This window comes from Emydura macquarii, unplaced genomic scaffold (assembly GCF_026122565.2).
Source record: "Emydura macquarii macquarii isolate MOO-44397 ecotype Brisbane River unplaced genomic scaffold, CSIRO-AGI_Emac_v2 contig_3390, whole genome shotgun sequence".
NCBI lineage: Eukaryota > Metazoa > Chordata > Testudines > Chelidae > Emydura > Emydura macquarii.
The window spans coordinates 4812649-4840246 of NW_027133527.1; the positions used below are offsets into that span (position 1 = coordinate 4812649).

At 45.6% G+C, this 27598-nt stretch overlaps 1 protein-coding gene across 1 annotated transcript; it reads left to right on the forward strand.

The window, feature by feature from the left end:
* Nucleotides 1-967: 967 nt before the first annotated feature.
* LOC137144066 (mesothelin-like) lies at nt 968-27436 on the forward strand. The gene is made up of 24 exons (XM_067534197.1): nt 968-1048; nt 4861-5007; nt 5829-6028; nt 6509-6600; nt 6997-7130; nt 8812-8936; nt 10183-10220; nt 10861-11108; nt 11787-11957; nt 12441-12575; nt 13524-13573; nt 14135-14255; nt 15631-15716; nt 16052-16181; nt 17416-17594; nt 18592-18682; nt 19167-19284; nt 19750-19943; nt 20814-20966; nt 21852-21985; nt 22560-22696; nt 24534-24628; nt 25819-26008; nt 26638-27436. The coding sequence occupies exons 1-24, from the start codon at nt 968-970 to the stop codon at nt 26736-26738; spliced, it is 3150 nt and encodes a 1049-aa protein (XP_067390298.1). The 3' UTR covers nt 26739-27436.
* The last annotated feature ends 162 nt before the right edge of the window (nt 27437-27598 follow it).

Here is a 27598-nt window from a genome sequence, read left to right on the forward strand (position 1 = left end):
TTGCCGATGCGCAAGGTCACTGAGTGGTACTGAGACCATGGTTTCTTTGGGGAAAATGATGATGACGCGCCAACACTAGGACAATTACCAGCCCGTTAATGATGATACTTCAGAACTGACCCTCCATCATACCCCCGAAGTCTCTTGAAAGGAAACGCCCAGGATTTTATATCTGTCATCCTCCCATCATACCTTAGGACCAAACTATTCCCCCTTCTCTTCTACCCGTCAGACCAAGGTAAGAAGGGATTCTGAATCCTCTGCCCCACACCACGTCTGTTTTGCTGTCAAGGCCATATTGTACCTAGCTGTAAGACAGGAAGGTTGCCCTGGTGATCAGTGCCTAGCCAAGGCTTTGTTTACCTCAGCTCGCTGATGCCAGGGTGACTGTCACCAACAGACACAGACCACGATGTCATTTGCTATCCCTTTCCAGTCTTATGGAGGATGCTGCTTTAAAGCCAGATCCCAAAACACACGTTTTCTTCCCCAAGAGTCCCAGCTCTGGAGTCAGAGCAGGCACGGCCCTTGGAAGCCTTCGCAAACACCTTCTAGGGGACTCCATGTTACCCACACAGGCCAGCTCCCCAGCTGGTGTTGACTTTGACGTCACTGAAGCTTTGCCAGTTCCCGTCAGCTGAAGAGTTGGCCCAAAGCGCCTGCAGTGAGAAGCGGTGACCCTGTAGGGGAAGTTTCACCTTCTGGAGGCAACTCAGGACTTTTGGAAAGACCTCCTGTCTTGATTTGAAGAACTCAGTCAGTGAGATCATACAGTTTCTTGACATGCTCCACGTGCTTTCATTTATTATCTTTAACATCCTAAAAGAGAAGCGATGCTATCTGTAAACACTGTAATAATATCATCGATGTCTGGTTTTCAAATATGTAGATTGATGTCATTGGTAATACAAAGCTAAATGATGTGGCAGAGCTTTTGACCAAACTAGAGATCATCGCTAACACCACCATGCTAGAGAAGATCATCCTGTTAATTCCACCCGAGAACATTACCCAGTTCCTGAATGCTGCCATGTCTGCTGCTAAAGAGGTATTGATTGATTCAGATATTCACATTTTGGATTACATTTTTCCTCCATAGCATAAAACTACAGAATAGTTAATGCACAACAAATACTGTTCTTCTGATATTTAACCATTACATTTGAACATATTTAGATATGTAAATCACACACACATGCGTGCACGCGCTTAGTCTGCTAAGGACCCATGTGCTAGAATACAGATGATGATGTCTCCCCAGTCGTTGTATAGTGAAGTCCCCAGATCTGGCTCAATCCCAGAAATCCATGAATCTCTGGGACAGCCCCTGGGTGCTGCCAGGTAGGGTCATGTTATGTATGGAACGCAGGGAATTTAAATTGCCACAGACAAAATAATCGGTATAGATGGTGTATTGCGGAACTTTCTCAAAGGAATCTCATGACTCGCATGCATTAGGATCAGGAGTGTTGGATTTCTGGTGGCTAGGATTGACCGACTTAGCTCTCAGTTCTAGGATTCTAGGATCCATTTCAATTCATTTTTAGGTATTCAGACATAGTTTGCAGGCCTCTTGTGAAAATCTCACTCAGAGGCTGATCCAAGAGAGCAGTACGCACCTTGTATGAGATGTTGGGAGTTCTCATTGAGATAAATGGGATGGGGCCTTCTGTGCTTCCCTTCAAATTTAAATAAGAATTTCACCAAATTCGTCTGTGAATCAGTTTGCACTGGCTCCTGCTGGGAACAGGACACTGGCCTAGTTGGACCCCGGTTCTGGTGCAGGTTGGCAGGTCCTAAATCCTCTATCAAATTCAGCACATTTCAGCTAACAGCAATTCTCCTTACTCTCCGCCTCTTTGTAATCCTCTGCATTTTCTGATGAAATTCTCTTCTCTTGCTCCTGCGTCAGGCCAATCTGACAGATTCCCAAATGACTGTCCTGAACAGGACGATGCTGACAGCTGTTTGGAACAAATTTAGTTCCAGCTTCTCTAACTTCATGCTCCTGGATTGGAGACATTTGTTTCAAGATTTACGCATGTTACTTCCCGGCATAAATACAACTCATCTTCAGCTCATCCCAACCAATATCAGCTGCTCCTCTTACCAGGAAATGTAAGTATCTGCCTGCTGCTATTCTAAACGCTGAAGTCATGTGTAGAGAGAGTTTGAAAAGCAGAATGGCTTCAGCTGTTGCACTTCACTGGACAACCTGCAAATAATTCAGTTGTCAAGAGAAAAATGTAAGCCTTACCCTGTTATGAGCTAGGTGCCCAATCTGTTATGCCTGTGCAAACTTATTGAAAGAAGCGGGACTATAGAGGAGTTTCTAAAGGCATGAGATGGAGGCAGTGGTGTCACAAACTGAGAGCCTAATTTAACCTGCAAACGCTTAATTGCTGGTGAAGATGCACAAAATGGAAAGATCCCAGCTTGACTATCAGGTCCCAGGCTGAGTTTGCAGCCCTGGCAGTTATGAAAAATCATCACGCGGCATGTGATCAGTACAGGTTTGACATGGAATCAGCGAGAGAATAAACTGGGGGCTCTCCCCGCTACAGGATGCCAGGTTTAGAGTGAGTTACTTCTCAGAGTAGAACCACTAAGTCCCCTGTGCAGTCAGAACATCTTTTGCAAACAACCTGCACAATGTAAATGACACTCTACGGACACATCCAACATTTTAAATATTTGGTATTTTTCCCCCACAGAGCCAGTGCGCTTAGCAATGTGTATACTCAGCTTCCCGAAGCTGCACAAGACTCCATATACAAATATCTACTGGCTGTCCACAGAGGTAAGTTATGTAATTAAAACGACTTCCCTGTGAATGTGAGCAAAATAAGTCCGCCTGCCTGGGAGTACGTTCTCCATTGCCGTAACTCCATTGAGTTACATCTGCAGAGAGTTTGGCCCATGGAGTTTAGGACAAATCATCGTTCCTCAACTTACAAATCACATTGTGGTCCATTGGTTTTAAACATGTTTTAATGAGAGTTGGGCGAGTTGGTTCAGAATTGAAACAGAAATGACCTTTTTTTCTATTTTGAGGTCAGAACAGGTTTGATAAACTCTTGAAGTATTTTAATTTTTTATACTCCTTCCTTCCTGGTTTTGCATGGAAGTGAATTTATTAAAAATACCACCTGAAAGATGGTCGCCTGAACAAAAGCAGGAAGAACTAAAGATCTCACAGGTTCTTCAGCAGAAAGTTCCCATCCCACGTGTGATCACATAGCCCTCCCACCACTGACTGTCTTCTCCCTCCACCCCCATCACACTCAAGATGCATGATCTTATTTTCCATTCCCCAAAGCAAATGGCAAGTGCAGTAAATCCTCTCCAAGTGGTAACAGCATCAACTCCACAATGGGATCTTTGTCATATTTACAATTCAGATCCTCTCCCCTCTGATAGATCCTTGTGCCAGCATGAACCCAATGCCGTCAACAGAAAAAAAAAGAGAGCGCATCAAATACACCTCTGATGTAAGCCTCCATTAAAGAAAGTGGAGTCCCCCCGCATTTATTCCAGCAGGGAACTTGTCTCTATGGTTTTAATATACAGCAGTTGACAAATATATGTATGTGCCTTCATCTGCTTAGAAAAGGGTGGATTGGAAGGGTGCAACTTTCTAAAAAGAAACAAAGCACTTCTCTCATCCAAAGAGGGAGAGCTCTGTTGCCATGGAGAAATAATTCAAACTTGTCTGGCTATGTTTCTTTCTCTCTGGTCTTTTTTTCCCCTAAGATTCCACCCTCAAATGTTACACTGGTCCCAGTCTTAAAGCTTTTCTGGATACCTACTTTGTCAAATTCTCCACCAAGCTGACTGCTGAAGATTTAGTAGCCCTGATTCCTTCCAGCCAGCTGTCAGAGGTGAACACATTCATTATTCGAAATCACTTTCAAACGCTAGGTTCTTCATTGATTTTGGGCCCCGTCCTGCAATCGTAATTCAGATTAAATTCCCACTGAAGTTGATGGCCTGAGTAACTGTTGACAGTAATGAATCTATTTAGCTTAATAAAGAGAAGGTTAAGGGGTGAGTTGATTCTAGTCTATAAGTGTCTATGTGAGGAACAAATATTTAATAGTGGGGTCTTCAGTCTCGCAGAGAAAGATATAACATGAGCCAATGGCTGGAAATTGAAGCTAGACAAATTCAGACTGGAAATAAGGCGTACGTTTTTAACAGTGAGAGTAATTAACCATTAGAAAAGCTTACAAAGGGTCACGGTGGTTTCTCCATCATTGGCAATTTTTAAATCAAGATTGGGTTTTCCTAAAAGATCTGCTCTAGGAATTAATTTGGGGATGTTCTATGGTGTGTGTTGTATGGGAGGTCAGACTAGATAGTCACAATGGTCCCTTCTGGCCTAGGAATCTAAAAATAATGAACACAGAATCAGGTGTTTAATAAGTAGGTTATAACAGCTGCTTCCTAGTGGGCATAATATGGGAGTATGGAAAACAGTGTGAAAATCACCCCTGTGCAGAGTCCTAGACACCAGTTAAATCTCATTTCAGATCTCAAAATACGGCTTAGATGAGACCTAAGTAGTGCATGGGCCTAGGGTAAAAGTGTCCTACGGCCCAGATTGGTAAAGGAATTTAGGCATCTAAAAATGCAGATGGAACCAAGGCATAAAACCAAACACTGCATAAATTGGTTTTCTCGACACATTATGGCCTAAACATATTTAAAAACTAATTACCTAAATATTGATTCATGGTCACTCGTGAGAGTTCATTCATTAATTAATGCTACGGCCAGGAGAATGTATCTGTTTATTGTTTCCTGCTATGTTTTCAGACATTCTTTTCTGTTAACACAATTTATATTGGTTAATTACAGAAAATTGGCTCTTTGCAGCCCGGAGAGCTTTTAGACATACTGATAAAACCAGGCTCCGCCAGCAACTACCCAGCGCTGGAAACCCTCCTCCGAAAGTACGAGGACATCAGTAAGATTGGGACAGTGCTGGACGGTCTTAATCAGCAGGTATAGTATGTGCCTAAGAACTTACTGAGATTCAAAACACCTCAGTGACAGGCAATAGCATCTTCTGTGGAAAGAGAGGATAGAAAAATCACAAGGTCATTCAACCCTCATACTTCAGCACCATAAGCCGATCACCAGCTGGGGTGGGGATTGAAAGAAAATTCTTCCAAAAGGTACATTATTGACTATTTAGGAATGTTCTGAGAATTTATGCCTTCCTGGCCACTCTCGGAAATACGTGATGTTAAATATTAACAGACATCCTGCTTCTTCAGCAAAGAGGGGTAGCTGCCACCGACTGGTCAGCTGATATTTAGCTTCACATAACAATGTCTGCTCTAGCGCAGTGTTTCTCAGCCTTTTTGATATCAGGGACTGGCTTGCTGCCTTCCTAAACTGTGTCAGGGAGATCTCCAGGACCGGCCCCGGGTCTCTGGACCGGTCATTGAGAAACACAGCTATAGAGGACAATTGCTAAATCTATCACTGATGCGTAGCAATCCCTTCATTCACTAGCACAAAAATGATACTTCTCCAAGACCCCCTTTTCTGCAGCCCATATACGTTATGTTGTGATTGGGGGAGATCTCGAAAGCTAAGCAACACTGAGCCTGGATAGTACTTGGATGGGAGACCTGCCAAGAAGACCGAAGGGGCTGCAGGAAGTGATGTCGCTGAAGAAGTAAAGAGAGAAGCATTGAAATTGAGGGAGAAATCAAGCTCTTGTTAATATAATGACTTTAGTTAACACTAGCCAGAGAGGATCTATTAGCCAGGTTCACATCACCCGTAATTACACAGTGCACTCCTGTATCTCTTAGGTAAATAGGAACAATGAGAGCCTGCAAGCTGTTCTGAATGGTGTCTGGCCCCGCTTTGTGACAGCTCTGAGCTCCCTTAACTCATCCAGTTTGGACCAATGGTTTAACAAGCGGCTCCAGACCTATCTCCCTTTCATCACCCAGAGTCAGCTCAATACGTCTGAGATTCTTACCACAAATTGCCTGGGATTTCGGCACCTGTAAGTATTTTTCCTTTTGCCTTTAAGAAAGCGGATACCCAATGTGACGATCGTCTGCAGGGGCGGCTCTCAGGACCTCTGACTCTAACTAAAGGGCTTCTTCTACTGCTTGAGCGAAAAGAACAACTCCACTAGCCAAAAGCGGTAGCTGACTCTTCCAGCCATTAGAGGGGGACAAAGACGACACTGTGTTAATAAGAGTTGCACTGACATAGTGATATCTAGGATCTGCTGTAGCCTGAGTTTTAAAATGCTCTTAGGTTGTTTGACGAAATTGTTGAAAGGGTTAGGGTTTTCTCAAAGGGACGTGAGAGAGAAACCGAAGAGCAGATCCATAATTTACCCGCAAGTTGGTTGGGTGCAGGAAAGGACCTCTAGAAAGCTCCCTGCACCTCTGTCTGATCACCTAGTCCATTCCTCTCTGCAGAATGCAACATCTTTTTGTTAATGCTTTAACTTTTCTTTTTTCCCTTGCACCAGAGTAAAGGCCTTAAATATCCACTACCATGATTATACAGTGGAGATGCAGCAAGGCATTTACAACATCCTCAAGAACTATCTCCTGCAGCCAGGTAATCTCCTCGTGTAATGTAGAATTAACCTGCGGAACTCTCTGCTGCAGGATATTTTGAGGCAAGCAACTTGATATGTTTATTCATCTAAATATCTAATTTAAAAAAATGACAAAGTACAATTACACTAGCTAGGACAAAAATCACAAGGAGTAACAATCACTAGGCCTCATGCTTGATGACCAGGTAGGGTCAGGAAGAAATTTCTCCCCAGGGACAGTATTCATCAATTAAATGTATGACTGTTTTAAACCTTCCTCTGAAGCATCTGGTGTTTGCGAGAGGATGCAGGACTAGACTAATCACCCTCAGTCTGTTCTGAGATAGCAGCTACAACATTGTTCATATTCTATTTTTAAGCACCCTTTAAGAAATGATCGTTCTCATCCCTGACAGGTGACAAGCCAAAGTGCTATAACGAAAGCGACGGGAACCAGAACTCCACGGCTTGGTTTCTAAACTACCTGGGAAAGTATCTGACATACTGCACTGGTGTTGATCTCAGAGCCTTCAGTGACAGTCAGCAGTTGGTACGTACAGAGTTCGGGGTTTCTTGAGGATTTCTTCCACTTAGTTTTACTTTCCTTCGATGTAGGGATGCATTCATGCACATTAGCATGTCGGGGTAAACTCCTCGTTATTATTATTTATTGATATTACCATACCGTCTAGGGGCCCTCGTCACGAACAGGACCCCATTGTGCTAAATGCTATACAAATGCAGAACAAAAAGATGGTCCCTGCCCCAAAGAGCTTCCAATCTAAATATTGGACAAGAGACAACAAATGGATGTAGACAGACAGGGAAACACAAGGGAACAATGAGACAATATTGGTCAACATGGTAGGAAATAGTCTCTGCACACCAGCAGCCTAACTGTTGTCAAGTTTGTTGTAGGCATCACGGCAAAGAGTTCTGAGGAGGGATTTGAAGGTGATACCTCGTTTGTTTTTTAAACAGGCAGTATGGATCTAGCAGATTAATTGTGACATTCGGAACCCCCCCGCTTTGATTTGCTCTAGGATCTTGGGCCTCATTTAGAGTGACCAGATGTCCTGATTTCATAGGGACAGTCCCAATATTTGGTGTTTTATCTTATATAGGCACCTATCACCTCCCACCCCCTGTCCCGATTTTTCGCATTTGCTATCTGGTCACCCTAGCCTCATTCAAGCCTACTCAAGTCAGTGGGAAAACTTTGATGAATTTCAACAGCCACTGTTCTATGCTTCAACTTTCTGAGACGCAGCATGGGATCTAAAAATTAAGCAAATACAGCAGCTGAGTTAGAAGGACAAGGGAGGCTCCAGAAGGCTGTGCCGTTCTGCGTCGGTATTCCCAAGCGATTGTTTTGGACTGTTGACACCACTGCAAGGACACAGCAATCTCGCGGAGATGCAAGGTCCTGCAGAGATAGCTGCAAGGTTGTCTCGGGCACGCCCGGCCGAGCACACTGCAGTTCCATCATGCATGGCCAGTCACAAGACGTTATGGGCCAGTTACTCTGCTGGTGCAGATTCCAGTGGAGATTTGCCCATTTAGAAGAAGCAGATCATTTGACTTTATATTTTTTAAATTCTTCTCTGGGTTACATTTCATTCGAGGTCCAAGCCTAAGTACCTAGGATGCTGGGAAATCAGGAGCACAGGAAAGTCTCCATCTCTGTTTGGAAGGAGATTAGGGTTTTCTCTGCCTCCTTACTTGGAATTTCCCCCCTTGCAATTCAGCTTTCCTCCTGGACAGCAGTGGCAATGGCTCCCTTTGTACTGTTAGGACCTCAGGGAGTGTTGTGGAGTCACCACACCCCTAGGACCAATCTCATCCCTGGGGTAGCCACTTAGACCCTTCGAGATCCAGCAGAGACCCTTGCAACACAGAACCCTCGGGCTGCCCGCTGTTAGTTGTACAGAGACCCCGTCACACGGTGTACAGCTGGGCTGATTTGTTGCCCACGCCGTCATTTAAAGAGACAGGGCTAGGACCACTTGCTGTCTTGGCAGCGATCCGCACCCTGCAGTGCTGTCCGCACACCCCCTCTGCGCATGTTTTAACTGGCTTGGCTGGTCACCTTTGTACATTTCCCAGGGGCAGTCAGCGGGGATCAGTTCCCCCGTCGCTCATTTTCTGTTCCTGAGCTGCTGTTGCAGGGACGGCTGGGGGGGGGTCAACAACAAGGACAAAGGTAACATCAGAACCGTTTGTCCGAACAGCTTCAAGACTTTGCGGTGGATCCTCAAAACCTGGTGCTGGTGGGGGGACTGGCCCTCGCAGAAGAGGTGAAGGAATACTACTCCGATCTGATCGCGCGGCAGAATCCTCCCCTCGCGCTGGGAAGGTAACATGACTGCACTGCCCATGCACTACCTAGCTCAGGTCCTCCTCTTGCCAGGAAGCCGGGGCTGCAGCCGAGTTTGGGACCAGTCAGTTGACTTATAGCTGAGCCCCTGGATTGACCAGACCTCCCCTGCTGGGCTGAAAGGCGTCGCCACGTCTGCTCTTACGCCTGCAGCTGCAATCGTTCCTGGGCCGGCCTTGTTCCCAGCCTTGCTCCCTTGCTCGGTTCCTGACTCCCGCTCGGACTCCACGCCTGTGACCACTAGGCCTGACCGCCCGCACCCCCGTCTATGACACCGATGGTCCCCATTGCCTTCGTCTGCAAGTACCTCACAATCGCTAATATATTCATCATCGCCATCTCTAGGAGTTAGGGAAGTTGTACAGATACGGAACCGGGGCACAGAGAGACTTGCCCAAGGTCACACAGTGAGTCTGTGGCAGAGCAGAGCATTAAACCCAGCTCTCCCATATCCCAGAGTAACAGCCTAACCACAGGGACGGCCTTTCTCTCCTGCTGCACTCAGAGTGGCAGTACCCAGGGGGGGTCTTTATGCTGCTGAAGAATAGGGCAGAGAGGCCCATGAGCCTTTCCCCCTCTCTAGCTGATGGTGCCACCATTGCTTTTCACCCCACAGCATTCCAGCCAATTTGATCTGCTCTGTAGCAGGCAAACTGAATATCAGCCAGACGACAGCGACTGAAGCCATGGGTGCTCTGGCGGCCCTGCAGAGCTGTTTGAGACCTTCCCAGGACCCAGCAGGAGAGGTGAGCCCTCTGAAGGGGAGCTGGGGGAGATCTCATTTGGAGACACTAGACCAGCGCTTCCCAAACATTTTCCCTGCATGACCCCATTTTCAGATGGAAGCTGCCCTTTAAAAATGGTGTCCTCCCTGCAGTTGTGGCCTCACACGCACTGTACACGCCACAAGGAGGATGTCATTTTGCTTTACAAACCGTCGTCCTCTGGACGGCATGACCCTCAGACACACACGGTGCGTGCGGGGTCAGGCTGCACGGCGGGGGCCGTTTTGTCGCGCAAAATAGCATCCCCCATACGACGTGACCTCGTGTGTGCGGCGCGTGTGAGGTCACGCCGTGCGAGGGAGGCTGTTTTGTAAAATGGCGCCTTCTGCATGCTGGGGATGGCTGGGACCCCCATCTGCTGGTGAAGCCAGCCCCCGTTGGGGTCACGACCCAGAGTTTGGGAACTGCTGCACTAGACTGTATGTTGCAATTCTTTCAAGGCAGCAGGAACGATCCTTTGGCACCTCGCGCCTGGGAAGTGAGGGGTCCCTCCTCTGCGCTCTCATGCAATGTGTAGCCATCGTATTTTGCATTGAAAATCAAGGGTGTCATTCCACTCTTTCCAGGAATCCCCTCTCTCTTCTATTACACTGCAGAGGGACACTCCAATACCTACGTGTACTCTGGAGCCTTATTCATAAATAAATCATATTTTGTCGCATAAACAGAGCACTTCAAAGAGCTTTACAAACTTGAATTCCTGAAATCTGATACCACCGCCATCAGGCCGGTATTGTTATTCCCATTTTACAGTGAGGAAACTGAGGCACAGGGCGGGGTTGTGGGTGCTCCGTGCCGCCGAAGCTTAGGTCCTCAGTGTCTCCGGTTGGGTACCTACAAAATCGGGCACTGAGAAGTAGTGGCCCCTCTTGAAAACTTGGCCCTGAGGGACTTGCTCAAGATCACACAAAGCAGAGAACCCAGGTATCCTGTGCGTTAGCCCCTCAACTTGCCGTCTCTCTTAAAGTCATGTAGAGAAGGGAGAAAACAGCTGGTAATTTACTGATGACTCCCTAGGGTCTTACACAAATACGAACCAGTTGACGCAGAGCTGCAGAACCGTGATAGACGTCCGCCTTCTAAATAGCTGCTTGAGCCGTACCAACCGTGTCATTTAGGAGTAACCACATCACTCTCTTGCCTTTCACAGGTGGCAGGTGCCCTGCCTGACATCACGGGCAACCTCTCCGTGGAGACCTTTAAAAGACTGGGTCCCTTCGCCGTCAGGTTAACTCCGTCTATGCTCTTGGCTAACGCGGACGGGCAAACCCTTCGGCAGGTGCTCCCACTGCTCTCCGCCACAGGGGGCTGGAGCCCGGTGCAGGCTTCCGTCATCATGAACAAAGTCATTCAGAATGGATACCAGGTAAAAAAAATATATACAAAGACAAAGACATATTGTACCAAAGCCACACACACCAGATCTTCTCAGCTGCCATTGTACTGCACGGCTGCGGCCACTCAGAACTTCACTGTGACAGCTGGGCTAAAGCTCAGCTCCTCCTACTTAAAAAACACTAGCCCTGCCACTTGGGCAAAAGGAGACTCTCCGCTAGCATTATAGGGCCTATGTCACATAGTTTAGTAGTAGAGAGTGATGGTGGCATATACACAGTAGGTAGTCCATGACCACAGTCAGGGTTTTCAATCTCACACACACACGGACAATCACACACAGTCAGGTTTTTCAATCACCCTTTTGCTGCTGTTCCTCCACTACCTCTGCCTCTGCCCCGCCCCGGTGTTGTATTGAAAACAAAATCAGACACCGTGCACAGAACAAGACACAGTGAGACACACGCCTGACCATTTGCAAGTGTGAATGCTCACTTTGCGTACACACCCACGGGGATTGCCTGTGCACACTGACCGTGCAATCCAGCACACGGCTTTGACAATCAGGCCAAATACGTTAGCCTGAAAGATGATCAAAGAAACCTTGCATTACTCTCATTCACCAATAGCCATGGCAAAGCCCAAGCGACTGAAAGGACAGAGACTGATTTATTTAGGCTTCCATGCAGTGTTGTGAATCTCTCACTAGATCAACAAAGCCAGCAGTGTTTTGATAATGGGGAAGCTAGCGCTTGGCCTTCCTGTCAACGTGCTGGACAAACTGGACAACGAGGACATCCTCCTCCTGGCTGCAGATGAGAATTTCACAGACAGCCTGGAGCAGGCCCCTCTGCCTGTGAAATACAAGTTTGTTCAACGGGTGAGTCTCTGGCTTGGCTAGCGGGCAGCTCTTGGCCTGATCGCACCCCACTGAACAGATAAGACGTTCAGGCTCCATGTCGCTGCCATGAGACAGGGTTCATGGGAAGTCAGTGTCTGTGCCTCTCAGCAAAACCAAAACCACTTGCTGGCAGGATCAGTAAAGGGGACAAGAACTCGATGGGCCACTGAGCCTGAGTTCTCCTTTCATTCCTAGAGAAGGCTCAGACTGGGGCAGCTTGCCCTGCCACTGCCCCGCCTGTATCTGATCTCTGGAGAAACACAGGACCCCCTCCCCCCCGTACTGTGCATCCAGCAAGCTCTGTGCTATTTAAAAAGGGCAGACAAAAGCATCCCTGAAGGAAAGGGGACAGTCCTGCCCCTCGACTGGCTTCAGAGCTTATCCACTTGCAAGACAGCCCAGAGTTTCAGATGCCTGGCAGCCCTCCTGCCCCCAATACGTCCATGTTTGTTTTCATTTCAGATCTTACAAAGCACGACTGGAAGCCCCTTCCTCAGTATCCCAGATAAGCTGGCTGATCAGATCCCTCTGTCTAGACTGGCATCTCCTCAGATGAAGATCAATGAAATCAACCAGAAGAAATGGGCAGCCGATCAGGTACTCGTTTTGTTGTTGGTTTGTATTTTTGTGTCCAGATGCCTCCTTTTCTCCCAGCCTCTCCAATTCCCTGTGAGCCCCCTTGTGTTTTGCTTCCTACAGACAGGTAGTACTGCCACTGAATTCTTTTTCGCTCTGAAGAAACTAAAATAAGAACGGGTCACTGCTCCCAGAACTCCTCCTCTTATTCATTTGTTAGCAAAAAAGGGAAACGGAAGTGCTTTTTTCTGGATCAGGTTCTTATTGTCTTAATGGAGCTACACCAGCTTACCACCTAAAAACGTAGCGTACCAGGTGAAAAGCCGTGCTTCACTCCAGAGTCAGCAGCATTTCAGGACACATTCAGGGCTGAGTTTTCATCTAAGGATATGTAAATACAGTCTCCCCCCTTGACAACAGCAGAGTTACTCTAGATTTATACTGCTGCAGTTGAATGCAGAATTTAGTGATCCAGTGTCTGAATCACTTTCAGCATCACTAGATAACTCATGCTATAGAGAGATAGTGCATTCTTCATTATGATTATTAATTTCCCCTTAAAACTGGGGGAAATAGTTCTCCAGCATACACAAGTTCTGATTCTGGAGGGCAAATTATTTTTTCCTGTTTGTTTTTTAAAAAGCACCTGGTTGAAGCACTCTCTGCAGAGCCTATAGCCAGTCAGTGTGGGAGCTCATTGGCTTTTCATTTTCCAGGCCTCAGCTGCTTTTCATTTTCCTTTGGAAGGTGCTGTAGCTCAGGGGGGAATGAAGTATGTTTTTCCGTAGGATGCAGGGCAGGGGTGAAGAAGCAGAAACTAGTGAAGGGAATCCCACAGTAAGGGGCATATTTCACACTCATTTTGCGTGCAAAGCTTTCAGTGATAAGATTGCCCACAGGGAAAAATAAATGTAGAATGTGCTCTTTTCTACAACCCATTAAGAGCTCTGCTTCCTTTTATAATCACAGGCCAGTGTGTTCTTCCAAGCAGTGCTCAAATCCACGCAGCAATACTCCAGGTGAGTTAGCTTGTATTTCCATCTCCGAGCAAGCAACAGGAATTACCTTGAAAGCGTGAATGGTGCTACCTCCACAATGCATGGAAGAACACGTGTGAGATGGTTTTCCTTGAAGATCAGGACAAGGCCCCAAGAAACTCCAGGGGGTGTTTATGTATTGGGAAATCACTGGATTATACTGCAATGGGATATGTAGCTTTGCCATTTTCAGTGTAAACCATGGGCTCTATTCAGATGCCAGGAGAGTTTAGTCCTGAAGTCCCCAAACTGGCAAAGGCTTTTTCTAGCTGGATAGGCAACATCTTGAGAGTAGTTAAATAGGGAGCATCTTGTATTGCTCTTGAGTGACGCCTGCCAGTACATTTTAGGTGTGCTGATGGCCCCTAGAAAGAACCACTTCCAGCTTCTGTAGGACTGCTACAAATGTCTGTATGGATGTGCATGTATAAAGGATAATCCCAATAAACATAGTCTCCAAAAGTTTATATTTTACACCAAAGAAGAATAAGGCACAGGGATCAAAATTTGAACCAAATAATAATGCGTCTATTTCTCATTTAGCTTATCTTCCACTGTCCTACAAGGATTCAGTTGTGGAGCAGCAAACTTTTTAAACAACAGTCAGTTTGCTAGCCTGGCAAAAGCCATGAAAGGCAAACGAATACGACTGGAAGATCGCCAGGTAAGTCAGCATAGAGGGGAATCTTTCCAAACGGCTATACTGGAATATCTGCAAAGAGCAAGAATGCACAGCTCGGCGCGGCTTGAATGGTGCCAGGCAGAGATTAGGTCCATGATATGAATAACACACACATTTGCATTAATCAGGGTCAGGCTATAGCATGAAGAAAACATTTAGGAGTGCTGCATATATCTAGTAATTTACCTAGACCGAGCATGTGTTTCAACATTTCTGGGTCTCTTCTGAGTCACAAAGCCAAGGCCCATAATTATTAAAGAGACTGTGGCACTTTTCAGAATATTAAGGCAGTTAACTCTGATGACCTGCCTACACTGCAACGTGGGCTAACAGCCCGCCTCCCTAAATTTCCTCTGAAGCTTCAACTAGATACAATATTCTTTTTCACTTCCTGTCCCAAATTATTGCATAACATTCTGGACTATTAACCAGATGCCATGTTCCATTTCAGAGGTGGCTTCATTCCAGTGGTGAGTGACCCACTGGTATGCATCAGCCCTGCATTGTGACCCTTGCAGATGGCCTGATTTGTTATGCCTGGGCAGGGTCTACTGAAATCAGTGTAGATCATAAGGCAGGATGAAGGCCACTTTGGGTGCATCTGTACTGGGGAAGAGGAGGGGGAGGAAGCCTCACAGCAGCAAGTCTCAGAGTTCGGGTCTAATAACTCAGGTTAGGGTGCCAAAAATAGTAGTGTAGACATTCCCACTCAGGTTCTGAAATGTGGTGAGGGGAATGGGTCTTGGAACCTGAGCAGGAATGTTTCCCCTGCCATTGTTAGCTTCGTAGTGCAAGCCCCATGAGCCTGAGGCCATGTCTACACTGACAGCAGCAAAGTTGACGCCGTCAGATCAACTTAACTGAATCGACTGAGCGGTCAGTGAAGACCCGCTCAGTCGATCCAGAAGTCGACGTTATTAATCCACCCCCGCCAGTGGCGTAGCGCTGCGTCAATGGCGCAGTGCCGTGAAGGCGGCGCGCAGAAGAGAAGCACGGCAGTCGACGGGAGTTACGCAAGTTCTTTGCATACTTTGCGAACTCCCGTTGACTGCCGCCGAATGGCGGAGGTAAGTGTAGACCAAGTCCAAGTGTGGACAGAGGCTCTGATTCTCACTGCCATGGGAAGGGGGGCGGGTCGCAGTGTAGCCATCCCCAGTTTGTACAGCACTTTGGGCTTGGATCTAATATCTATAAGTCAAGGGAAAGACTTCAATGGTCTTTGGAATAAAGCAGCTTTATTATTGGTGGTTTTATTGAGGTCGGATGACTAATGAAACCACAGGGAGAGAGTTATAATGTGGGGAAGAAGGCGTCAATCCAACATTTATCTCATCAGCCTTACGTGTTATGTTTGTAGCTCAGTTGCATGACAAAAAGACTGAAAGGACGGATAACGCCATCAGATTTGGAAGAATATCCAGCCGAGGTTCTTTTTTACGTGGGGTAAGACACACGAGTGCATTTCTTCCCTACGTTTTGAAAGGATTGTTCAAGATTTAAAACAACAAACAACAACAACAACAACTACTCTTCACTGAGTAAATGGTTTGGGGGCCAATACACCACCTACTAAAGTCAACAGAAGACTTTCCATTGACTTTATCAGGAGCTGAATTGAGCCTGTGATGAATATAGGCATTTTTCATCACTGAACAGTATTTATTCTTAATGGCATCTGGCCAGTGCTGCTAAGCAATTCAGTTTGCAATTCTATGAGTTTCTTTAAGATTGTTTGTTTTGTAGAAGGACAGATATTTCTGTGCTTTAATTTCTTCTAGACCAGAGACACTTGCAAACACAGTGAACTGCCAGAAATATTTTCATCTTGTTGCACAAGCCAATATGGAGTTTTTACCAAGTGGGTCTTCCAAAAGAGAGTCTCTGCTGGAAAGTGCTATGGCCTGCCTGGTAAGATGCTATTTTATTCACTGATTATTTAATATTTGTTTACAGAGCTTTGAAAGGTTATAGCATTGTATTAGTGGCATGGACCATGCCAAACAAGGATCTGTACAGGAGTTAAGTGGGTGAGATTCTCTGTCTTGTATCGAAGGTCAGACTAGATGATTGAATGGTCCCTTCTGGCTTTAAAATCAAAAGTCTATGAGCCCATCTTTCTTCCCATGTACCAGCTCGACAGCTGCTATCAACTTGAGAACACAAGCTAACAGACCCTAGATTTATACACACATTGGGAGGGGTGATGACCGAGCATGCTCAGTGGAATGTCCTTAGCTCCAGAATTCACTTCCTTTCCTGACACGGGGAAAGTTTGCTGATCCAGGGGGCACAGAGTCACACTCATTTCTTGTCACTGCCTTTTGCCTGTGGTGTCTGGTGGGGAGGGCTGGGTCAGCGAGTGTCACAGAGTTTATCTACCAGGGAAGTTATTCCAGAATAAGGTAGAGTGTAAATTTAAAGCGCAGTAGCTATTCCAGAATAATGCCACGTGTGGATATTCCTCTTCCGGAATAAGCGTGTCCACACGGAGAGCTATTCCAGAGAAGACAGCTATTCTGGTGAATTTCCCCATGTATACAAGCCTGGAAACCGGTTTCCTTATTTTATTTTTAAGGAAAAAAAACAACTTTTGTTAAAATTGACTTTAGTTTCTTTCATTCTTTACAACGGAAGGCAAAGACTCTAATGAACTAAAAGGAATAGTCAATTTAGAGTGCCCCGGGAATTTTTATAATTGGGTGCACTGAGTGAATGGATATATAAATGAGTCAATACTAAGTGGGGAAGGAGAGATCTGGCAAGACTCCCATTAATTTCAGCAGGGCCAGGATTTCGCCGTAGGTGGTTTTCCACTCCATACTCAGGGTCATTCAGGATATTTTGGAAAAGGACTTTCTTACTCTCCGAAAGTAACATGTAAGACATGGCTGATCACTCTTTTATACAACAAGTAGCTCAAGCCCAAATCTTACAACTGTGGTTCAGGAAAAGCTTCCATAGAAGTACATGGCTTGATTATCTTCCTTGTATATGTTGCGAAGAGCAGTTGATGTAGAAGCAGAAGCCGTTGAAGTTGAAATGAGATGTTCTGTGAAATGTCCATGTAATAAATGCATTATGATACTATATCCAGGCAACTTTGGTTGCTCATGTCAATTTCTTTTGTTTTTCTTTTTCTCAGGGAACACCTACATTATTTTCAAAGGAAAACCTACAGATTTTAGGCAACCTTTCCTGTACCCTCAATGGCTACTATATTGCAAAATCTGACCCGTACATCCTAACAATATTGCAAAGCTGCATGTCCTTCACTGAAGACCAATTGGTAGCCATAGAGCAGCAGCTAGAGAACAAATATGGGTAGGTCATACATGGAGTCGTGTTATAAACATTTTTAGTGTTGAGTTATGGAGTCATTCAGGTTGAATAGGATCTTCTCAGTGGATCACCTTCTCCAGTGGTTCTCAATCTTTTCCATCCCTCTCTCATCTGGCATATTTGGTAATATGGGGAAGAGCAGGGTGGTCATGACCCTGTGGGGACTGCAACCCTTAGGTTGAAAATCTGTGATCTAGTCCATATGCCCACATTAGGGCAGGATTGATTTCTAAGGCATTCCTAATGGATGGGTGTCGAGACCAGCCTTGTATGTCTCGAGTCAGGGCAATTCCAGCATCTTGCTCTGTTGCCTAACTGCTGTTATTGTAGATAAGTTTTCCCAAAGGGTGACCCTCCAATGTCCTTGGTGCAGCATGAACCCAGTCTGTCTGACAAGTGAGAAGAATTGATCCCTCTCCTCTTGAGAATACACCATTGTCTATTTATACACCAGCACCTCTCATTCTACTTTTCTCCAGATTTAAACATGGCCGATTTTTCTAAAAGGCTTTGTTCTCCTCTGATCTCTCTCATTTGTCTGTCCGAGACTGACTCGTGGTTTTCTTTGGGCAGTTTCTTTCATTCTTTGCAACTGAAGCAAAGACTCTAATAAACCGAAAGGAATAGTCTGACCTTGTACAATGTCTTTTTTCCAAGCCAGTGCTTAATTTCTAATGAAAGAGGTGCCGGGGCTCAAACAATTATTTTTTACTTTCATAACAGATGCAGCAAGCCCAGAGGTGCCAGAGCTATGAACTGCCAAGCCTACAGGTGCCGGGGTTCAGCCATGGCACAAATTAAGTGCTGGTCCGAGCTCTCACGATTGATGTGCAGACATCAGTTAGGTCTCTGAAGATGCATTCCACTGGGCACGTGATGCGTTTTAATTTTCCTTCCTGCACTGGGTGATCACGTCATTAGCACTAGGATGTTTTGATAAGCTCAGGGCATGTACAAAATACATCTGTTTCCTTCTCAGATCACCTTCCACTTGGACAGCCAGCACCCTGACAGACATGGGTATTATTGCCAGTGCCCTGAGGAGTGGAACGCTTCAAAGGATCTCCGAGGTACTGTACGGCTATGGAACGTCCACGCTATGTCTAGAGAATTTTAGGAGAAGCAGCATGGCCTAATAGATTGAGCATAGGATTAGGCAACAAAAACTCTTGGATTGTAACCCTGACTCTGACCATGATTTGCTGTAAGGCACCGGGCAAGTCACTTACCCTCTGTGTCTCTGCTCCCTCTGTGTAAACCTATAGGGGTTTGTTGTTAGACCCAGTTGGTTGAAATTTTAAATGTAGAACACTCCATCTGTGCTAAGTATTGGTGTCATTATTGGTGATCTAATGCAAACTGTGAGCCCCACACATCTGTGCCTACAGTTTCTGCACAGTTCTGTTAGGATACAGAGTGAAAGGTAGGAATATTGAAATCAGTTTGAAAGAGGATGGATTAGGAAACTGAAAACCATTTCTGCAGACCTACGAAAAAGCCAATATACCTATCCCAGCAGCTGCCTTTCTGTAAAGTTCTTTTCTTCCTACACAGACAGAGAAGACACAGTTTTTCCCTGATTTCTTGAGCCAGTTGAAGACCAGGAACAGGAATCAATTCACCTATATCCTGGAACAGCTTGCAAACCCTCAGCGGCAAAAACGAGCTGCAGGTGCGTACTGCATGCGATATGCCCTGCGTTGGCTGGGTCTGATTTCCTCTAGTCTATGCTCCCTTTCTCTTCTGCTTTCAAGTACCATACCTGCAACTTCTCAGGAAATGCCATCTCCTGCTTGGTAGACACACAAGATCTTAGAATGGAATCCGATGCGGCCAGTTAACTTCCAGGAAGGTGGAAGATCAGGGCAGGTTACAGTTAAGGGTCTCTCCTCCTTTCCTTCTCCTTCCTCTCTTCCCCCAATGCCTCCAAAAGACTCCATGTGAATCCCTCTGGATGAAAAGGACTGGCTACATCAGAGGTGGTGTCAAAACACATGTTGCTTTCCACTCCTCAAAGGGCCTCTGCAGTGATCCTAGTCCTAAAGTCTTAGAAATGTCATGCTGGGACATATTTGCACAGAGTGGAACCAAGGTTAAAAATGTACTAGATATTTTAATGGTATCTCTTTCTCCCAAGCAGACTGCACAAGAACTCCATTGACAACAGAAGTGGTGATGAAGCAGAGAGACCTTCTCGCATCCAAGTACACATCCAGCCGTGATCTAGATGCTTGCCTGCCAGATGATGTGCTGCAAAACAATTTGGAAACTTTTGGCGAGATGGAATTTCAGGACCCTCTCCTTCAAGTGCTAAAGCTGAAACTGGACAAGGTAGTGTAGAATCTGGAACAGGATGGGTGAGATATTCAGAGGAGGACTCCCAGTTTCTCAACTTGTTGGGGCAAAAGGGTAAAGTTGAAAGACGGTTTCTGAGGATGTCGTTTGAGTTTTAACTTTTAAATACTGTCAGTTCAACAACTCTAACCACAATGGCACTTTTCACAACTACAGCATCTGTCCAGTGAGGACCTTACAGCACATTGCAAACATTAATGAATTAAGTCTCATAACATTCCTCTCTTCCCTTTACAGATGGGGACACTAATGCTCTGAGAGTTTTAGGCCAAATTTTGTAAATTAAATAAATAAATGGCCTGATTCGCAGGGGGCCTGAGCACTTACAATTTCTTGGACGTCTGTGAGACCTGTGTGCTCTCAGCACCACTGAAAAATCAAGCCACCTATTTAGGTGCCTAACTTTGAACACCCAAGTTTGAAAATTTTGGCCAAAATGGCCAAAAGGTCACTCACTGTATCATTGTCAGGACCAGGAATAAAACCCAAAAGTGCTGAGACCACGTCCCCTGTTCTTATCACTCCCTCCTCCTCAAACACACTGTGGATGTTGGGTCAGGATTCAGGAACCAGTTCTTTATAAGTTCTATCAAAAAAAAAAATCACTATTAAAAATAAAAAACACGACTGTGACTACTAGCAGTGGATTTGGATAGTGAGGAAGGCGTATCAAAATCCACCTGCTCACTCACTGGATTCTGAAGCAATGTAGTCTTGATGAATCCTGCACACTTCAGTACATCGTCTGGTACACATTAGCTTCATAGCCATTTGAGACGTGTGTGTGCCAAAACAACACAAGCAGACCCTGCTCTGCCTGCTCACGATATTTTGTGCTACACACAGATCTTTGGCACGCTGCCCGAAGACTATCTTCCACTCTTAGGAAACATAGCCAGGATGTATAACACGACTGAAATTGCTCAATGGAATATCACTACAGCTGAGACCTTATCAGCCCTACTGACCGGAACATCATGGCATGAGGAACTCCTAAAGGTAAGACACATGAGAGCAAAACATGACAAATGCTATTAGGACACTAATTAACCCAAAAATAATCAGGGATTAAAGAGTAGAGACTGTGGCTGCCTAAATAATGTGACACCCCCCGCACACACACACATGGAGTACATTGTGTGCAGTACAGGACACAGCATTCTACTGAACAGAGATTGTTATTGCCTTGAAAACAGTGACACTGTTGCTTGTCTGACTCCATCTGGGATACTGTTTGCAGAGCTAGGGATCCTCCACTGGAAGGCCGTTATGACATTGAAAATGGTACAATGTAGGGAAAGCAAAATGATACGAGGTCTCCAAGATTCCGTAACATGAGGTTAAAGGAAACAGTCTTCCTCTGATTGGAAAAGGAGAGGCCACAAAAGGGAACTTTTCAAAAGTATGAACAGGTACCAATGAAGTTTAGAAGGAAACATTCGCTCTTCTCTTTTAAAAGGAGGCTTTAATCAGAGCATTAGGAAACTGAAAGCCACTACCGCGCTCAGGCACAGATCTTTCAAGCCTAGGGTGCTAAATACACCGAATTAGCTATACTGGAACGTGACAGGAGCTGTGAGTCTGAACGGAGGTCAGGAGGCACCTAGAAAAAGCTCTTTGTGGGAAAAGGGGCTTTAAAGTATTGGCAGTAAAGCAGAATTGTGGGAATAAACGTGGGACCCAAGGCAGGTTTTTCTTTGCCCTCAAATGTCGTGTTGATTTAGCACTTAGTATAAAAGAAATATCTTGATGTAACAATGGTCAGCGATAGAGAGGACTCTAATGTTAAATTACTTGAATGGGTGTCACCAACTGCAATTTTTTTACTTTAAATGAATGTCTTATTTCGTGAACGCTCATCAGTTCTAACCGTCACACATGCAGGTTACGTCTCTGGTCACCCGGTATCTGGAAGCGAATGGTGATCAGTTAGATGCAATGATGCTCACAGTTCTAGCGCCACACATCTGTGCTCTGGAAGATACTCAGCTAAAAGCAATCAGCCGTGAAGCCATCAGGTACATTTGTGACTCTTTTAACAACTAGGCATTCGGGGGAAGTAGGTTCTGTTTCTTTCTTTCTTCTTTTAATAGCAGCTCAAGAAACCCACATTTAGGACTTTCTTCTTTGTAGCTCGGACCAGCCGAGAGCTCAGGAGGATTTGTTGGTGTTGTACAAATTCTGGTCTTCTCCTTCTGACAGTCACAAGCCCCAGGACGGGCTCACCAGCAGTTGTTTGGGGAGAGGGAGAAAGGCAGCGCATTATGCAGTCTCGCTCCTGTCCAGGACTCAGAGCTGTTTCTGTCGTGCCATTAGAACACCGCGGTGAGGCAGGGCAATGCTGTTCTCCCTGCTATACTGGGGCACCAACAGACTGAGTGACTTGCCCACGGTCATACAGAGAGTTTGTGGCAGAGTTGGGAAGTGAACCTGGACCTCTCAAATACAGGCTAGTGCCCTAACCACTGGGCCAGCCTTCCTCTCCCAGGCTTTTGGTTTCATCAGGGTATATTACACCCAGCTAGGAACACGCTGATTGCTAAAACCGTTGACGAATAGGAAAGGTACATCTCTAAAACTCTTCCTCTCCAGAGGGACCAGCAGGCCCATGAATACAACGCTGTGTTCTCAGCACAAGAAGAATCTCCTCTATCGTCAGCTGAAAGCTGCTTACGAAGAGGACCAGAGCTCTCCAGACGCCTACTACCAGCTACTGAAGCCTGCCCTTGGTGAGTCCAACTGTTGAGGCTGGCAGGACTGAAAGAGCCAGATGGGCAGTAGCTCCGTGCGCCCCGTGAGTGAGATATCCCAGCTCGGGTCTTTGTGAGCAGGGGCTGAGTGCACTGCTGGGACAGTCCACACTACCAAGAAAATCCCAAGGCACCGAGTCTCAGAGCCCGGGGTAATGGACTCCGGATTGCCGGGCTCGGTCTGCGGGGCTAAACATAGCAGCAGAGACGTTCAGGCTGCAGCCTGGGCTCCGAGACCCTCTCCCCTTGCTGAGTTTCAGAGCCCGGGCTCCAGCCCAAACCAGAGCATCTACACGGCTGTTTTTAGCCCCGCAGCCCAAGCCTCTGCGTCCTCTGACCTGGGCCCCGAGGCTCGGCACCACAGCTGTTTCTTTGTAGACGTATCCTGGGGGTGAAGGAAGGAAAATCTAGCAGCTGTGGTGACCTTGAGAGCTGCACTTAGGGGAGGGACGACATGGGTCAGGCCTCACCATATCAGGGCCACTGAGGGAAGGGCAGGGAGGTGGTAAATAGAAACTGGAGGAGGAATACCCGGTGGCTCTGAAAGGAACAACTCCCCCACATCCTCCCAGCTGGGCCTCCGGGCGAAAAAATATGATTAAGAATTGCAGTCAGCAATGTGACTGACTAGTATCATCACCACGGGTAACTGCATCCGTAGGGAAACACAGAGCATGTGTCACCTCCCGTTTTCTTAGGAGAGTGGCCAGATTTCAAAGTCTGGAGCACAAAACTTGGCAGACAGGCCTGCGTTCATTCACCATTATGGGATCTGCAAACTAGGCGCTGGTGCGAAAAAATAGATTTTTTTAAGAGCCCCTGTGGTGATTTTAATGTACAAGTGCCTGATTTAGAAGGACAAGAGATGACTAGAAGGTGAAGGGGTGTCTTGATCATAGTCTGTAAGCACCTTATTGGGAAGGGGATTTCTGATACTAGAGGGCTCTTTAATCTAGCAGACAAAGACATAACGAGATTCAATGGCCGGAAGCTTAAGCCAGAGAAATTCAGACTAGAAATATGGCACTTATTTTTAATGGTGAGGGGGATTAACCACTGGAACCATTTACCAAGGTATGTGGGGGATTGTCCATCACTGAAGGCTTTAAATCAAGATTGCCTGTTGTACCATCTAGGAATAAGGTCGTATCCCTTTAAATAGTTTGAGCCCTTTAGTTGTGCTAACCGTGTTCTGTATCTGGGAAGTGCAGCACCCCACTGGAGCAGCCGTGCATCCAGACAGTTAGGCCTTGCGTGGATGTGCAGGGTAAGCCAAATGAGTAACAACTTTTTGTTGTGCAAGTGCCTACAAGCAAGCATCTACCTTGTAAAATTTGGCCTGATGTGCAGCTGATCATGGTGCCATTGACTGCATCTGACTTCCTTTTTCATGGAGTGGAGCTGGTACCTGCAGATGTGTATAGCATCCAGGCGGCAGTGTCAGCATGAAAACATTCCAGAGGCACCAGCTTATAAGCACTCTTATAATGAGGAAAATGTTGGCTCCAGACACATTCATGCCCTGTCATTGATTCCCCTGAATTACTGTGCCACTTTAGGATGTGATGTAATAACAGTAACAGGTGGCTCAGGGCTCCTGTTCTCTGCCTCTTGCACACAATAGTTTAGATTCCTGAGGGCTGCTAGGCTAGGTGCAGAAGTGACTGAGTGATGTTTATTTGCCTGTAATTCACAGGGGTTAGCCTAGATCATTTGATGGTCCTGTCTGGCCTGAAACTCTATGGTTTAATGACACGGAATGGGATGGGAAGGTTTGGTAGGATCTCGACACAGCTTCTGCTTTTCTTGTTTAAAGGTGGAGCCCCAACCAAGGATCTGATCAAATTTGCTTCCAGTTATCCTGTCATGGACATAGACACATTTACAGCCCTCAACCCCACTGAAGTGAAGGTATGTGTTGTTTCCCATTGTGGATAGCCATTAATAATCCATCCTCAACTGCCTGCTCTGCCAGGGCTTTTTCCAGAGTGAACAAGGTCACACCTGACCCTGCAGTTTTCAGGCAAGACTGCCATTGACTGCAATGGAAAAGCAGTGATTGAAATGAGACTCTTTCCTAGATTTCAGGACTGGGGACTCAGTAGGTGATAGCCCCACTGGCTACATAGAAAATGCCAGACTGGATCAGACCCAAGGTCCATCTAGCCCAGTGTCCTGTCTCCAACAGCGGGAAGCACCAGTGGAAGATGTAAGAACTCCACATAGCAGGCAGATGAGGGGTAGCCTGCTCCTGACATTAAGTATCATCCTGCTCTGTAATAGTTAAAGAGCCGCTTACGCCCTGAAGCATGAAATTTAACATCCCCTCCACAATGTTTGTTCTCACTAATTATGACAGTTCTGGATGTTCTGAACTATATAAATGTCCAATCCCTTTTCGAATCTTGTTCGTTTCTCAGCCCCAAGGACTTTCTGTGGCAATGAGCTCCACTGTCTAATTACGCAGTGTGTGAGAAGGTATTTCCTTTTCTCTCTCTCTCTCTCTGGAAGAAAGGAAGTTTTTTTTAATGCCCTTAATCATTCTCATCGTCCTTCTCCAAGCCTCCTAGGGTTAGCATGAACTCCTTGTATACTGGCATTCCCCACAGTCAGCTAGCATTTTGCTGATCTGGATATATTGTACCTATTGTGTGTAGACAGGCAGTCAGTTAAGGCATGCTGATGATTTAATTAAACCACTACATAGCACAGCTGTTCTCTGCATACAGGAAGGCCAGAACTGGTTCATTGAAGGGTCAAGATGTTGGTGCATTGATAGAGCAGTGTGGTGGTACAGGAGTGAAGGACAAAACAGACTTTAAATCAGAGTAATCCCCCACACAGGACTACTGCAGGTGTTTTGGTAGTGAGGCACACTGGAGGGGCAGGTGGTGTTGTAGGGCAGAAGTGAGATGCATTAGTAAATCTGTACGTGGGGGGCCCAGAACTAGGTTGGTAGCGGGACCTTGGCAGAGCTGAGCAGAAAACCTTAGCTGATGCTGTCAGTCTGCCACTGTAAACTCTCCATTACGTAACTTTCTGTAAGCATCTTGGAATTATTTCACAATTGTGTATCTGTTTTTCTTTCTTTTCTTATGCAGCAATTAAGCACTCAACATCTGAAAGATTTGCTAGGCGATAATCTCCCAGAGCTGAACAATTTAGCTGATCACCCTGTGGTGAAAGCTTGGACCCAGGCGCACAGCCAGTCAGAGGTGAATTCTTTAGGACTCCATCTTACAGCAGGACTCCCAGACCAGCCACCTAACGGATTTATCAATATTCCATCAGGTAAGCAAATTCATGACAAAAGAGTCAATGGTACTCGTGAAATATATGGCTCAAAAAAAAAAAAGACCTGTACCTAACGCTGATAAAAGTGTACCTGTGATGCAGATGCATACCAAAGGCTTAGCTTTCGTATAGTTCCACTGTACAAAAAGTAAGATTACCCTTAACTGGGAGACACCACGTGTGGGGGAAAAAATAAAGATTAATTCACCTGGGGCAGATTCTCCTGTACATTCAGTTCAGTTCCAGGGGCAGTGAGTAATAGGTTATGATACAAAAGAGATGTTAAATGGGGTCTGCTCATTGTAGGATCAGGTCTTTAAATATTTGTTTGTGGAAAAGCCCCATTACACCCCATCTAGCCTATCATACAGTTAGCAGCACTGTCCCATAACATATTCTCCAGTTGTTTGCAAAGTCTAGTTTTAAATGATTCAGCAGACGGCTTTCCCCCCTTCCCCCAAGATGTAAAATATATTTCCAAGGATCTCACTATTAGCATGTTTTTCAAATGGTGCTTATGGGAAACATATTAGGAGGTAAGGCAGTTGTATTAAAGCCTTGAATTGAAGGGATATATTGGCTTCAGAGTTGCAGAACTGATAAGATTTTTTAAATTTTTCTTTCAGTACCTCATATACCTGGAAGAGCAACTACAAATGTGAAAGACCAGACGTTGCAGCTTTTCTATTGCATTCTCTTCAACTTGGTGTTAGCTGCTGTCTTGTAGGCTGTATTGCTTCTGCCAAATATTAAATAGTAATATTCCAGGGGGGGAATTATAATGATTTATCTAATTGGCATGGTTACATTCAATTTATGTATGTCCCTGTGTTCTTAATTTAACAAAATGTAAAAAGCGGAACATTTAATTTCTGTTGGATCACACATTATTCTATTACTCTACAGTCATCACAATCAGCACTGCTGTTGGCAAAGTGCTTAAATAAATGCAAAATATATGCCTAATTCTGCAAACTTCAATAGGACTATTGCCACTTTTAAATGTTTTCAGAATCAAGTGCTAAATAATTATAATTCAGTGTTGTTACTCTTCACAGGCTAATGACAACTAATAAAAGATAATTTTTCAGCCATGTGTTTATTACTAATATTTAGCCCCTTTCTTCAAAGCATTTTGACAACCACTACTTTTTAAGAATGTAAATAATGTCAGAAGAATGCAAATAGAGGAATATCTGAAGCAAACACAAGTTCTCTGTCATTCTCTATCATGCTAGGGAGTCTCTGTAAGGCCTCCCTCTTTCTTTCTACACACAAGGATTAAGACAGCCTGATTTGAAGCAACTAGAGGCAGAGCTTGTGGTCAGAAAGACCCAAGGTCTAAACCCGGTTCTGCTGCTGACTCAGTGTGTGGGCCTGGGACGTTGTTTGTTTCCCCTCTCTGTGCCCCGGTTTCCCATCAGGGACATTCTCTCTCATTTGCAGGGAGACTGAAGAAATTATTTCTGTGCAAAGCTTTGCACAGTGAAAATGCCCTAGACGCCACGTAGGATGAAGGCAACAGGCGGCCCCACGCACCCACCCGCGGCATTAGACCCATTGCAAAGCCCCTGCCCCGAGCGCGCT

Coding starts and splice junctions, on each gene's coding strand:
- LOC137144066 (XM_067534197.1), top strand. CDS start 968: ATGCTAGAGAAGATCATCCTGTTAATTCCACCCGAGAACATTACCCAG. Junction 12,576..13,523: donor AGAAATGGGCAGCCGATCAG/GTACTCGTTTTG, acceptor TTATAATCACAG/GCCAGTGTGTTCTTCCAAGC. Junction 22,697..24,533: donor GCTACTGAAGCCTGCCCTTG/GTGAGTCCAACT, acceptor TCTTGTTTAAAG/GTGGAGCCCCAACCAAGGAT.